At 47.3% G+C, this 14,143-nt stretch overlaps 1 protein-coding gene across 1 annotated transcript in view; it reads right to left on the reverse strand.

Moving 5' to 3' along the window:
- The window catches only part of Wwc1 (WW and C2 domain containing 1), a 144,326-nt gene that overhangs the window by 44,421 nt on the left and 85,762 nt on the right, over positions 1-14,143 (reverse strand). The window contains exons 4-8 of the mRNA XM_055604602.1: positions 13,628-13,704; positions 12,415-12,494; positions 6,692-6,821; positions 4,509-4,655; positions 3,504-3,577 (exon numbers count right to left, since the gene is read on the reverse strand). Of these exons, the coding sequence (XP_055460577.1) occupies positions 3,504-3,577; positions 4,509-4,655; positions 6,692-6,821; positions 12,415-12,494; positions 13,628-13,704 (508 nt within the window). The remainder of the gene's footprint in view (positions 1-3,503; positions 3,578-4,508; positions 4,656-6,691; positions 6,822-12,414; positions 12,495-13,627; positions 13,705-14,143) is intronic.

The following is a 14,143-nucleotide window of genomic DNA, read 5'->3' on the forward strand; positions in this document are numbered from 1 at the left end:
CCATCCGTAAGGTGGGGAGAATGATGGTACCCTGAGCCAGCCCATGAGCACCACATGAGACATTTGCAAAAAGAACTCTGTATATTGCCAAGTGTTCTACAGATATTGGATATTACACTCATGTGACTTAAAGAGTTTTGCTATAAACCTCCATAAGCAACCACAGCACTATCTTTTAGGATCTGGCCTCCGCGAAGTGCTCTAATGTTAACTGTATTCCTACAGGGCAGGCACAAAAGACTTATTGATCTCATTGGACAGGTGCTCTATGGCTCCCCCAAGCTTAAAAGTCACCACACGTGGCCAGTCCTCATGAGCCTAGGTTTACATGAAACGTGGACAAACTTTCCTTACCAAAACACTATTGGATCAGAGACGCCTTGTGACATGTAGCCAAAGTTTGAGATAGACAAACCCAAGTTGCTCTTCCTCCAGCCAAGTGTCCCAGCAGGAATTCTGAGTTAATTATCCAATTTCCTATTCATGTACACAGCAACTGAGGAATATGTTTGTGGTTGCTGACAGTCAGTTTAAAGGCTAGACTGCTATGGTAAGCTCTGGTGGAACTTTAATACAAGCAGGACACTGAGGAGTGACTGATGGCTTTCTGGGTGTGCTTTCTTTCCAGGGAGCCCTTCTCATGCCACAGTACTTTAAACTTTAGGTCACCCAACCCTGGGAGAATCAGATGTAACTACCAGTCTCTCCCTCAGACACGCAAAGGGGTCAAAACCTGGCAAGCCCTGGTTAAGAGCGATTTCCATAGTTACTGCTATAATTCATCCGTTCTTTAAGACCTGTGGCCTTCTACTTTCTCATCTCATAAGGTGCTGTCTTTTCTACCCACTCTAGCTTTAGGTTGTAATGAGACATTTAATGGTTCAATCCCAGGCAGGATATTTCACTCCTTCAGTCTCTCTGGGACTGATTACCTAAGACAGGCATTGCTTCAGGTTGGAAGAGATCAGAGGTTCAAGGAGAAGAGGCACAAATACACCACTGCTGATGTCTTGCTGGGCACGTAGGGAGAGCTAAAACATTGCACCCATGACAGGTTTCTTCTCACCTCACTATTACCCAATTCCTTTTTTGTTAGTTTCGTAACTAGTCCCGAGGAAATGATATACCCTCCGGTCACTTGGTGAGCTGACCTCAGTGGCCAGCCCAGCATGACCACATGACCCAAGCCTGGACCTTCTGAGAGTTGTAATTCCCCTATCCTCTACTGGCCCAGCAACAATGACAGGCCACTCAGAACTAACAGTGACTCTCAGACCCAGTAGTTATCAAACTATCAGGAACACCATTTGGGAGGCTGAGGCAGGAGGGTGATGATTTTGAGACCAGTCCGGGACTCATAGGAAGACCTTGTCTCAAAAACTGAAAACACAAATACACACCACCTCTCAAAACAGATAAACAAAATCACCAAATAAAACATCTGTTGGGATAGAAAGGTAGCCCTCCTGCTGAGGTTGGAAACCTGGAGTTAGACCTGCTGGAGATCCATCTTGCCGTTTTGACAGGAAAGCCTGGTGGAGGATGAAGCCAACACAGAGCAAGCAGGGAAGAGAAGGCGACTAAATTTAAGCTGCTCTATCCACAGGCACCCTGGATCTAGCTAAGCTTAAAGCCAAAGTCCCCTGCTGGGGGAGGCCTGGGTTAGACTGCTGGATTCCTTTTTCTTTAATTTCTTTTGTTTCTACTCAACTTCTGACACTACTGCAAAAGGCTGTGCTGATCATTGGGAATCGGCAAAGTCCCAGGCTGGGCACCACAGTGTTGTAGCTGGCCCCACTGGGACACTTCCTAGACCAGCAACTTGGTATGGGAAGCAACAAACGTCACGAAGTTTAGTCAACAAAGTACCCATTCAGTTCTTTCCAATAAGACTGGTGCAGGATGCAGAAACAATATCACAGACTCAAAGCCCGAACAGCCAGAGTTCAATTTTTAACTGCACCGCCAGCGAAGTCATGGAACATCCCAGGTCAAAACTTTTTTCTCCTCTAATAGACAGATGATAGGATACGAACTCTGCTGTAAGCTTTTTTTTCTGTTTTTTTTTATGTAAAAGTTTTTTTTTTTTTTTTTTTTTTTTTTTTTTTTTTTTTTTTTTTTTTTTAGCTATAACATTTGCTTGTTTGATTGTTTGTTCAGGTGTGTAGGTGTTCATGCCAGGCCACATGTGTGTGGAGGCCAGGGAATACTGCTGGAGTCAGTTCTGTCCTTCTGCCATGTGGATCCCTGGGACTCAAGCTACCAGGCTTGTTAGCAAGTGCCCTTACCCAGTGAGCCATCTCCACTAGCTCTGCTCTAAGCTTTTAAAATTAGATAAGCCCGTAAGCGCACGAGTATTTTTAGTACGATAAACAATCTGTTTACACTTTCCCACAATTGCTCTAGCAATGCCAGCCTTCTGACTGTATCGCTGTGGTGGTAAAACCCAACTGCTTCCGAGTCTATGCAGCCACCGAACATCTGAAATCCCTGGAGTCCAAGCTGCTGAAAAGCACGAGCTATCGAGGCGGGAGGTGCTACTTCAGACTGATTTCATAATTAAGTTCATTTTCATTCAGAAAAACATTCGTTGGGGCTGGTGAGGCGGCTCGGCAAGGAAAGGCGCTTGCCACGCAGCGGCACACACTCAGTCCTCGGCACACGGGTGTGCTGACGGAGGAAGGAGAAAACAGACTCTGCAAAGTCATCTTCTGACACGTGCACCATGAGAAAGCTTAAAAGGCCGTCCTGAACTACAGATCCGTTCAAGGCCAGCCAGCCTGGATGACACGGAGAAACCTGGTCTTAAACAAACAAACAACAGCACACCTAGAGAAATAACTAGAGACACAGCTGATGCACGCGTGCGCACAGCCCTGGGTTCAATCTCCAGCGTAACGGTAAATGAACAGCTATCACAAACAACACTTTCTTCTCGGTGAAGTGAGAAACGTCCGCAGTCCTCTTTAGCCTGTTGCTGAGCCAAATCAAACAAACTTATTGCTTCTTCAAACTGAAAGGGTTCCAGGAACATCAGAAAGTGTTGACTATAGAAACCAAGACAGGCAAATAGAAAGATTACTAGGCTTTGAGGTTAAACAGACCTGGGTTCAAACATAGTTCAGTGTCCTGGGTCCGTCATTTCCTCTCTGAATTAACCTAATTAACGTAGGAGGATTAACCTAATAAAGATGTCTACCTTTATAATCGATATGAGGATTAAATAAGAGGGGTGTTCACTGGGCAGTGGTGGCACGCTGGAGAGGCAGGAGCAGGTGGCGCTGTGTGAGGCCAGCTTGGGCTACAAAGCTAGTTCCAGGACAGGGCTACAAAGACAACCCCTGTCTTACGAAATGCAACACCAAACCAAAGAATAATGATGATGATGATGATAATAATAATAATAATAATAATAATAATAATAATAATAATAATAAAAATGTGTGTTCACAGTGGCCCCACATGGGAATTATGATTATGAGCCTTCCACGGCTCTGGATTACCTTCTCTTAGCCTCTTCGTACTGAAGGCGCAGTCTGACCTTCTCGGCCAGCTGATTGTTGCTGCTGGTGCCGAACTAGAGGAGGAGATAAGAATAGAGGCAGGAATTACACAGTTATTACAGTGAAGGCCAGTGATGGTCGAGGTTTCCATAGCTTGTGAGAGGCTTGGCTGCGCGTGTGGGTAAAGCCAAGAAGAGTCTCCAGTCACTGGGCTGGCTGTGTGGACTGTGGGGATGATGGCTAAACAAAAATACATTTCTTCCTTCAGGCCATAAGAATAGTCTCAGCCTCCCAATACTGCTATCTTACAGTAAAAAAAAAAAAAGGGCTGATGGCCGTAACAGAAGCACTGAGGCCTGCAGGAGAGGGGATAGAAACAAGAAACTTCAGGCTCACAAGACCACACGTGGAGGAGAGCATCCCATTACTAGTAAGAGAACAGCTACAGAAATCAGCCAGGGATAGCATTTAGGCAACCTAAACTAGGAGGCAGGCTCACCCAGTATTCTGGGCTCCCGGAGATCGAAGTCTCTCTGAAGATGACACTCACTCTAGCCCGGTCCTACTTGGCCACTTTCATGACTGGCAGCATTTTTCACTACCCACAATGGGAACCAGGCTGAACCTTGGCACCGAGAGGCAGCAGCTGTCTGAAAGCTGCAAGTATTGTGTGGGGAATAATGAGAGAAATATATTCCGCTTTCCAGCCAGTCAAAGAAAACCAGAATAGAGCTACAAAACAGTGTGAAAAAAATGAGAGGAAGATGATTCACCCATTAAAAACACATTGTGTGCAGGGGGGAGCTACAGGCAAAGGCTCTTCGCCAGGCAGTACTCAGGACTGTGAGATCTCTGGCCTTTCCTCGTACTATCATGTCAGGTCTTCTGGGGCCAGCTGAACTCCGTGGAGCCAAGTTAGCAGCCACAAGCCAGCTCCTCAAGGTGATCAAGGGTCAGCCGTTACCCTATTAGAGCAACCCCCAGATGCCGCCCCTGCCGACTCACACTCCCAGAGATGTCTGTCTGCGAGCTCACGTCCAGGAACTGCTTTGGCATTGGGAAGCCCGAACTCTCCAGAGAGCTGCTGCTGGACCATAGGTCAGAGTGGGACCCTCTGTCTGTCCGGAAGCCATCTTTCAGCATGGCGAGGCTCTGTAGCACAGAAAAGGGGTTGCAGAATAGTGATTGGTGTGACTCATGCAGTTGGAAAAAGACATCAGATCCCCTGGGATTGAGGCTACAGATGGTTATGAGGTGCCACGTGAGTGCTGGAAATTGAACCTGCATCCTCTGGAAGAGGAGTTCTTAACAGCTGAGCCATCCACCTCTCCAGCACCCTGAGGTGAAACTTTTTTTTTTTTTTAAGATTTTTATTTGTTTATTTTATGTACGAGTGTTCTATCTGTATGTGCGCCCACATACCAGAAGAGGGCATCAGATTCCAGTATACGTGGTTGAGAGCCACCATGTGGTTCCTGGGAATTGAACTCAGGACCTCTGGATGAAAAGACAGTACTCTTATCCACTGAGCCATCACTCCAGCCACTGAGGTGGAGCTTTTGCTGTTTCTTTCTCACTGTGTGATCTGAGCTAGCTGATTACCTTCCCTATGTATCTACCTACTTTCCTGTAAAATGGGAAAATTTCAGGCCTTACCGTGCTGGCTAGTTTTATGTCAACTTGACAAGAGCTAGAGTCGTCTGAGTGGAGGAACATCAACTGAGAAATTGCCTCCAGAAGGCAAGCATTTTCTTAACTGGTGACTGATAGGGGAGAACTCAGCCCATTGTGTGGTGTCACCCCTGGGCAGGTGGTCCTGGGTTCTACGAGAAAGCAGGCTGAGCAAGGCATGAGGAGCAAGCCAGTAAGCAGCACTCCTCCATGGCCTCTGCATCAGCTCCTGCCTCCAGGTTCCTGCCTTGTTGAGTTCCTGCCCCAACTGTCTTCAGTGGTGGACTAGATGTGGAAAGGTAAGCAAAATAAACCCTTTCTTCATCAACTTGCTGTTGGTAATGCTGTTTCATCATAGCAATTGTAACCCTAACTATGACAGTTTAGCTTACAGGTATGTCAATTACAGGTGTAATCAATTAAAAGACAATGCAATGTGACACTCAGCAGCTCAGCTTCGCTGCAATTTTCCTGCATCAAACAAGTCGCTCATCTTCACTGTACTAACGAGAAGCTGGTCATGACAGCTGGGTTCTCTTAACCTCTAATTACAAGCAGAATGGCTCCCTGCTATCCACGAGCGTCACAGTCCTACTGTTTGCCAAAGTTTCCTTCTAAAGTTAACCATGGCAATTCTGAATGCTGGACTCCTGATGTCAGTGGAGTAATGGGAAGGTGTCTTCAGGGTTAGGTGGCTTCTGAGTGGGGATTACATTCAGGGGTGAAGCCATGGGTTTGTGAATCACGTGTTCCAGGGTCTGACTGGTGGCCCTGCCACTTACTCTCTGAGCCAGGCTGTCCTTATCTGCAGAAGGAAGATAACCTGAGACACGCATGCAAAGTGCTGAGAATTATCTCTGTGGTCCAGTTCCCAGCACAGAGAATACAGGCGACAGGCTAAACAGACAGTGATGCTCAGGTTAAATGGCTCTGTCACTTGGTCCATTAAAAACAAGTTGGGTGGTGAGAGCTAGTGATATAGGGCCTGGCTTTAGTAGCACAACCACGCAAAGCTTCCATTCCAGTTTTGCCACTGGCACTGACAGCATGGATGGCCTCAAGCAAGCCACTCAGTGCTTCTGAGGGACAACTTCAGGACACCGGGTAGAAAATAAGCACACCTTATTCAAAATGTCTGTGATTCTCTTAATTTTAGACTATGAGCATCACATAATAAATTATCTGAGGGATGGGACTGAAGCCTAAACACGAAATGGATGTTTCGTGTAAGGTTCTAAGAACCTTTCCAGAAAGCACCTGGATATTTTTGATGCACCCATATTGTGTCTGTATCTGTGCCTGCCACACAAGGTTGGGCATAGAATTTTCCCTGGCAGTATCATGTTAATACCCAAATTAAAAAAAAAAAAAAAAAAAGTTTGGACTAGGGAAACTCATGGGGTAATGAGAGCTCAGTAGTTTCTGTGGTATATGAAAATAGCTGTGTGCAGTCCTTATACCCAGGGTACCAGAGGCCCTCATCCTTAGGGGCCCTCATCCTTAGGGGCCCTCATTACCTTGATCAGGTCTTGCTTCTCCTTTTCTCCGCAGGTGATGGCTTTCTTGATGGCTTTGGTTTCCCTCAACACAGCCTGGGCCTCATCCAGTTTGTAGCCACCCTGAGCATCTGACATTCTCTCATCAATCCTAGGGGCCAGGAAATGGGAGATGTCAGACATGGGGGGACAGGAGGAAAGCACAGGTGCTCTCACGCCACCTCCCTCCACCCCGAAAAGCATTTCCAGGTCCTGCTTGGTGGAGAAGGGACAGAAGGTTCTTGTCAAACGGCAAGTGTGGGTGGCTACAGAAGGCAGAAGCAACATGCTTCTTAGAGTTGAGCTTCTTAAGAGTATGAGCTCTTACTGGAAATCTCCTCCATTCCCTCCTGAATCCACCCAGGCTGCAGAGGGGGTTCCCATAACATGTCCCAAGAGCTGAGAAACCTCACTTGTTATGTTGCATTGGCAACTTAGACTTCATGAAGTAGAATCTTTGGTTGAACTGTGGTACCCTGGAGAACAGATCTGAATATGACTGTGGGAGTTGGGGATGAGAAGTTGGTGTGTATCCTGTCCCACCAGTGTCCCTCGCACTGACTCACAAAATGTTAATAGTATCCCAGGCTTGAGTCATGACTACTTCCTGCCAGGCATGATGGTTGGCAGAGGCAGGCGGATCTCTGTGAGTTCCCGGTCAACCAGGGCTATAGGATCTCAAAAGAAATTTCCCCCCACAGATTATCCAAATATATGGTCCAAAGTCAGGAGAACCACCCTGTTTAAATTTGTGCAGTTAGTTCTCTGCTTTTCGCTTTTATGTGGGTTCCAGGGACTGAACACAGGTTGTACCTGGCATGGCAAGTGCGTTTATCTGGTGAGCCATCTCACCACCTAAGAATCCTGCCAGCTAGAAATGTGCCGAATTACGAATTACAGGATACAATGAGGGGATGGTGGGAAGGATAAAAGTCTCCCAGCTGTCACATCAGTCTGCAGCGCAGCCATGGACGTGGCTCCCAACGGCACACACCTCGGTGTTCCGCATCTGCCTGGCTGTGTTCAGAGTTGTTCTCAGCGTCAAATGGGATAAAGAACTTAAATCCTACGGAGAACTAGGAAGTAGTGTACAAATGTGAGGGATTAAACACCTCTAGTTTGGAGATTATTGGCTTATCCGGGCCCTATGTGTAGGTTTGTTTTGATGAAAGGGAAAGTTGTTTTAAAAAAAAGAGCTAAGTGTGTCTTCTGCCCCCCCCCCCCCATCCCAGGTCCCCTTTTTGAAAGAGCTAAGATCAAATTCAAGGCCGCACAAGTGGGTGGCAAGCACTCGGCCACTGAAGATGGCTGGCCGAGGGGTGGGATCTGGAGAGGAAGAGGCTGTGGAAAAGGTTCTGAGGGCAGATACACTTAACTGCTTCATGCTTTCATCAAAGGCTGGCCTGAGGCTTCAGTGGAGGGTGGAGAAAGGGAAGTTTAACAGTCAAGGGAACACCACAAACCCATTATTCCAGGATGAGAAACCCTCACAGGCATTCCTCTCTGGCTTCCTGCTACAGCCCAAACCCTCCTGGGCTAAAAATAGCCTGAGTGGGAAATCACTTGGAAAGGAGGACGGGGGAATGGGAACAGGTTTCCACCCTGGCCTCATGGCTTGAAGTAGGAGAGAGGGCAGCAGGGAGGGGTTCCTACACAGCTGCCCCCTGCAGTTACTTCAGCTTCCGTGGAGCAAAAACAAAGCCCCAATTGTGTCTCCCACTAAAAATAGCTTTGTCTACTCCTTTCGAGGACTTGGGCCTGGGCAGGCCTGCCAGGTTGGCTAAGATCTTTCTTAGATTTAGTATGAAAAAGTTCACAAAAGACACACTGCTCCACAAGGTTCTGCGGGTGATATTCTAGAGGACCATCCCCAGAGTAAGGGTAGGGTGGGAAGAGGGTAGGATGGGAGGGGGCGCACACTCTCAGGGGGTATTGAGTGCAGGGGGAAGAGCTGTATGCTCCAACAGGCCTGAAGGCTGAGTAGAGCTCTCTTCTGCCAACAGGGCAAAGAATGGCTTTGCATCCCCCAGAAGGATGAACAGAGCAGGGTGTGTGCTGGGCTGCAAAGCTTTACCTGATTTCTCCAGGCCCTTAGCAACCCGGGCTCCAGAATCTGGCTCTGAGAGAAACAGAGTTGGAGTGAGAGCGGGTGTGTGTGGGGGAAACAAAGGGTCACCATTCTACACTGAGTGAAACACAATCTTTGGGGTGGAGGGTAAAGGGAAAGAAAAGTTGTGTGTGCGTGTTGGGCGCTGGAGAGGTGTGTTTTAGGATTTCCAAAGTATGCGGCTGTCCTTTCTCTCAGGCCTTTGGGGACTGACACACACGCGAAACAGCTTCAGAAGCCAGGTGCAGCCTCTGACAGGGGCTGGTTCCTCCTGTCTTGTCCAGACAACTCTGACACAGGGGCGTCATGGAAGGTAGCAAGAAAGACCCTGCCATGTCATTCCCCTGCCAAAGTCTTAACTATCTCTTGCTCACGAGGGGTCAAGCTGCAGGCCCATGGCCCCTGCTTTAGTTTTGATTTTTCTTCTTCATTGTCTTTGAGAGGTTTCTTTCAGTCTTCATCAACCGCCTTCTTTTTTTTTTTTTTAAACAAAACAACACAAAACAAAAACCTCTTGTTGCTGACTCTGAATCAAGCTCACAGATTCTTAGATGTCGGTGCCCAACAAGCCTTGGCTGGTGTCACTGCTGTCATGGAGGCAAACACATGTGCTCTCGGGCAGCAGAAGAACTGTATGTCAGTCTCTCACTGTGCGATGCTGATGTGTTGTCAAAGTCCCTCAGGAAACTTCTTAACTTACTCCTGAGGAATGAGGTTTGCCCTTCCCAGGCTCTGCAAACACTGGAGGCTCTGAGGTGGGAATGCCTGAGTCTGGTCCTTCCAGACCTGAACAAAGGTAAGACCGAAGGAGCCTGAAGGGACCTTATGCTTTTTGGGTCTGATGTCCAGAAAGGGACTGGGATGTGAAGTTCAAAATCCAGTAACTTTTCAAGCACTACAATAATAATAATTGAGTATAATCCAATAGTTCTGAACTGGAGGCGTGCTTTGGGGGAACAGACTGTGTGCTTAGCATTAGTGGGGTTCAATTCTTGGGCACCAAAAGAAAAAAAAAGTAACAAGACAAAGGCTAGATATCTCTCAGCAGCTGGAATGCATGTCCAGCTCCTGTACACCGTTGGGTCTCGGGTAGTCCATCTACATAGAAGTGACAGCTCCGGCTGGACTATGGGAGGATTTCTGGTGATAAAAGCTGGCATTCCTCAGGAACTTGTGAAACCAGTTCCCATCTGTCCAAAAGAGTCGTTTCCCTTACTTCTGGCAGAAGGTACATATGGCTACATGTGGGGTCCAGCAGCATATCAAAACTCATGCTGGCCTCAAGGCCCCTTCGGTGTCACAAGTACTGTTCCACATCAGGCCCGCTCTTCCCCACAGTACTCATACTCGTTACAATCCACATGATCTGTCCACCCACCTTCTCTGTCTATAGTTGTCCTCTGTCACTATCTCTTACAGTCAGACCATCTCTCTCTCTCTCTCTCTCTATATATATATATATAACAACTATCTACCTGTGTATCTAGGTATGTATGTATATATGTATATGTGTCTGTCTGTCTGTCTGTATGTATCTATATATCTATCATCTATCCATCCATTCTCCATCTCTGGCCATCCTCATGCTCTCTCACCATGCTCTCTTCTCTATTTCTTGCTATCTCACCATCTCAACTATTATCTCCCACTCTCCTGCTTCTCTGTCCCTGCCCATGTCCACTCTGCTTTTCTTTCTCTCTGCTCTCCACTCTTCCGGATGCCTCTCTCTATCTCTCTCTCATTTTCTCTCTTACATTCACGATAAAAACCTTTCCCTAAGAATGCAGAGGTCATGTCAGCAGTTTCTTTACTGTGCCCCCTTGTGTACATAAACAAAGTCCCAAATGTTCTTGGGTTCCAGTCCCAATGCTGACCTTGCTGGTGGGATGGCCTTTTGCATTTTTTTTTTTTCATTGCTGTCAGGTGCCTTCATTAACAACATTGGGACACAATGAGAACTATTCTCAATGAGGTTAAAGAGAATGACATGAGGCAGCTGTTACAACAGAGCTACCTAGGAAGCAGCAAGCTGGGGTTAGCTTCCTATCCTGAGACTTAACTTCCTGAAACTAAAAGGACAACTAACCAGAGGTCCTCTCCCATCCTCGTCACTGAGATCCTAATCTGTGCCAGGCTCTGTTACATTCTGGACAGGTGTTTTCTAGCTCATTCCTCACAACCATGGTGTTTTCGGACAATGACATCAAAACTTCGAAGGATTAGGTTATTTACCAAGGTCCCAGGTACCTGGGATTTGAACCCTGGCCCATTGCCTCATGGAGCCACATTCCTAACCCTCTGTGCCAGGGTGTGTGTTGGAGCAGGTATCTTTCTCCACCCTGGACTGGGAGTCTGCTGCTTCTAGCTGAGGACTGTGGGTAGCCAGGGTTGCAATGGAGTCTTTTCTGGGCCAGCTATCAAATTGGGAGGAAAAAGGGAGGGGCAGGGAGGGTTGGTTTTAGGGTTTCATTGTCAGCTCACCAAAGGACAAGATTTTTCAATGCTGCTAGAGGGTGACAATGTGGTAAAACAGGTTTGTGGAGGCTCTGAGAATAATGGAAAGTATCTGAGGTAGAGTTCTTGAGGTGGGAATGAGCAGCCTTAAACTATGCTTCAAAGCTGCTGGAGCTGCACACAGAGGCCCAGGCCTTAGTAGGTCAGAGTTAGGAATGTCTGCGCTCACCCTATTGTCTCTGATGTTCACTAACTTACCAAGGAGCATAAAGCACAACCCCTGGCCAGAATAAAGTTAGAATTTGGTTTGAAATACATGATTGACATATAAAAAGATACAAAAGCCATAATTATAATAATAGGCTGATATTTACTGAGCATTTTATACACGATTCAGCTTCCTCATCTATATAATGGGGTTATAGCTAAACAAAAAAAAAAAAAAGCCATTCCTTTTGAGATTGTCACAAAGATCAGATGAACATTCTTCTGCAGGAAGGTAGTTCCTGCAACCAGCAAAGGTTCTACAAATCTTCACAGCCATAATCAGCATCACAGCAGCTAACACAGAGTATAGGAAATAAACAGCCCTATGTTTGACTTAGCTGTAAGCCCACGTCTATAAATGAAGATGACATCTGTCTGTTCTGTGTGGAAGCTCTTTACGCCACTCACAGAGGCCCGTGTACACAATCAGGCGCACACAGTTCTGCAGGAATGTGTTCACTGCTAAAGCTATTTCCTCGGTGGGATACTAGGAAAAGCAGCGGCTTACTTTAGGGGCTGTGGGACTAAAGGGTTTGCTTTGTCCTCGTCTGACAGTTTAGCAGTCAATTAGCAGAGCTGCAGCAAGCACAGAAATGATTAACACTCACTAGGACTGGGGAGTAAGAGTCGGCTGACCTTAATGTATTCAGAAGTTCGGAGCATGATGAGAGCTCCGTGGTTTGAAATAACTCTGTTTACCTCCACCCTTGGGTGATGGCATCTTTAGTAAATGCCAGTGGAAAAGAATTTAAATAGGATTGTGAGAGATGCATCTTGAGAAGGGAGGAAAATGACTGACGGAGAGAGGGGCAGGGCGAGCAGGTGGGCACCCGGGGTGGACACTGCCCCATGCTTGCCACTGCAGGGGTAGACTTACTTCTTCAGGGTCTGAAAGCCACGCTCCTTGAACTGTAGTTCATGCTGTAGGTGGACCATCTCTCTCTTCAGCTTGTTGACCTGGATGGCAGAGGACCACACAGAGGACAGAGTCAGAGGTGGGTGTGGGGCTGTCGGCTGGGAAGGGAAACCCAGAAGCCCCCCAGCTATACTGTTGCTGTATAAGAAGCAACTCGCATCCCCTGGGCACCATAAGTCACAGCACCTTCTATTCACCTGTGTGGGTCTGGGGGTCGGAATCCCAGCCGGGATCCCTATAGGTCTTGCTAGCCAGTCTCTACACCAGGGACCTAGCTATGGGATCTCTCCTGCACCACTGACCCATTTTTATCCCTTCTTCCCTGTTGTGATGAATGGGGACAACTCAGCTTAATGCTGGTGATGGGCCTGAGGGTGCTTCTGCATGGAGGTGAGAGGCAATGAAGTAACTTCAGAGGCAAGACATGGCCAAGTGCCAGAGTCCACTTGCAGATCGTGTTCGGCCTGCAGAGTGCTGTCAAACTTTCAATGGCAGCTATTAATAAAGTTCTAAGCGATTGCATATACTGAACCCTGATGATACGGTTCTTTCCAAAGAACACCTGACATCTAGAAGCATGCTTCTTACGTTCCAGTACGGGTGTGGTGTACTAGAGCAGAAAAACTTCAGCCCCTCAGACAGGACACAGTGGCCTGTTAGTCCCCAGTATTCCATCTTGGCTCAGGCCACTTCCCCTATTTATGTTTTCATATGTGGAAAATATTCAGACCCGAACAGAACCAGCATTCAAAATACCCACTTAACTACCGCGCCTTAAGTTTCCATCTCAGTAACGTGAGGTAACAACCTGTGTCCCTTAAAGTCATCAAGAATTAAGATGATACAGAGTGAGCAGCTGTTAGGAGCAGCAAGAGGACAACCAAACTAAAATTTCTACCGAGGACTCGTTTGTTTCTTCAGGCAGAGGTTTTGGTCTCTGCTCACTCAACTTGAAAGGTCAGAAGGTGGCAATGGCTACTTCCTGGGGATGATGCTGAGACCTGAGATGAAGTGTCCATGCGTGGTTAATGCCTGTAAATGGCAACTGTTGGTGTCATTATTAATACAACAACCACCGCTACGACTGCTATCACGGGGGCCTTGGGAGCCCGGGTGCCATTGCTTGGAGGGTTGGCTAGTTAGTGCTCAGTGAGGACGCTGTGAAGACTCTTACCCGGGACTTTGCAGTGGCGATTTCTGCTTTCAGGATCTCAGGGTCATACTTTGAGCTGGACGACGACCCAGAGACCACTGCAAGGAAGAAAGGAGACAATCTCAGTTGAGGAGGCACAGCAAAGTTGGCTTACCTGGGCCATCTAAAGAAGAGGACTGAAAGCGTAAACAACCTTAATGGAATTTATTAAGTAAATCTGGTATGCGGAAAAGGAAGATGATGCCGTTAGGCCTCAAACTCCAAAGAGCCGTGCATATCTGCAGAAAATGACAGTCTTGGCTCAGCTCACACTGGACTACAGGATTGCTAGTGGTACTTTCAGCATCCCTCAGAAACCTTGTGAAACAGTGAGACCCACTTTCCTATAGCCCCTTCCTCTGGCTGATGAGGCATCTGGCTCCGTGTCGACACGTGCCCAGTATGTGTAGCAAGCCAAGGCTAGCTTCCAGACTCTTCCTTCCTCTATCGATGTGTGTGTGTGTGTGTGTGTGTGTGTGTGTGTGTGTGTGTGTGTGT

The sequence above is a fragment of the Psammomys obesus genome, unplaced genomic scaffold, assembly GCF_907164565.1.
Source record: "Psammomys obesus unplaced genomic scaffold, mPsaObe1.curated_primary_1811, whole genome shotgun sequence".
NCBI lineage: Eukaryota > Metazoa > Chordata > Mammalia > Rodentia > Muridae > Psammomys > Psammomys obesus.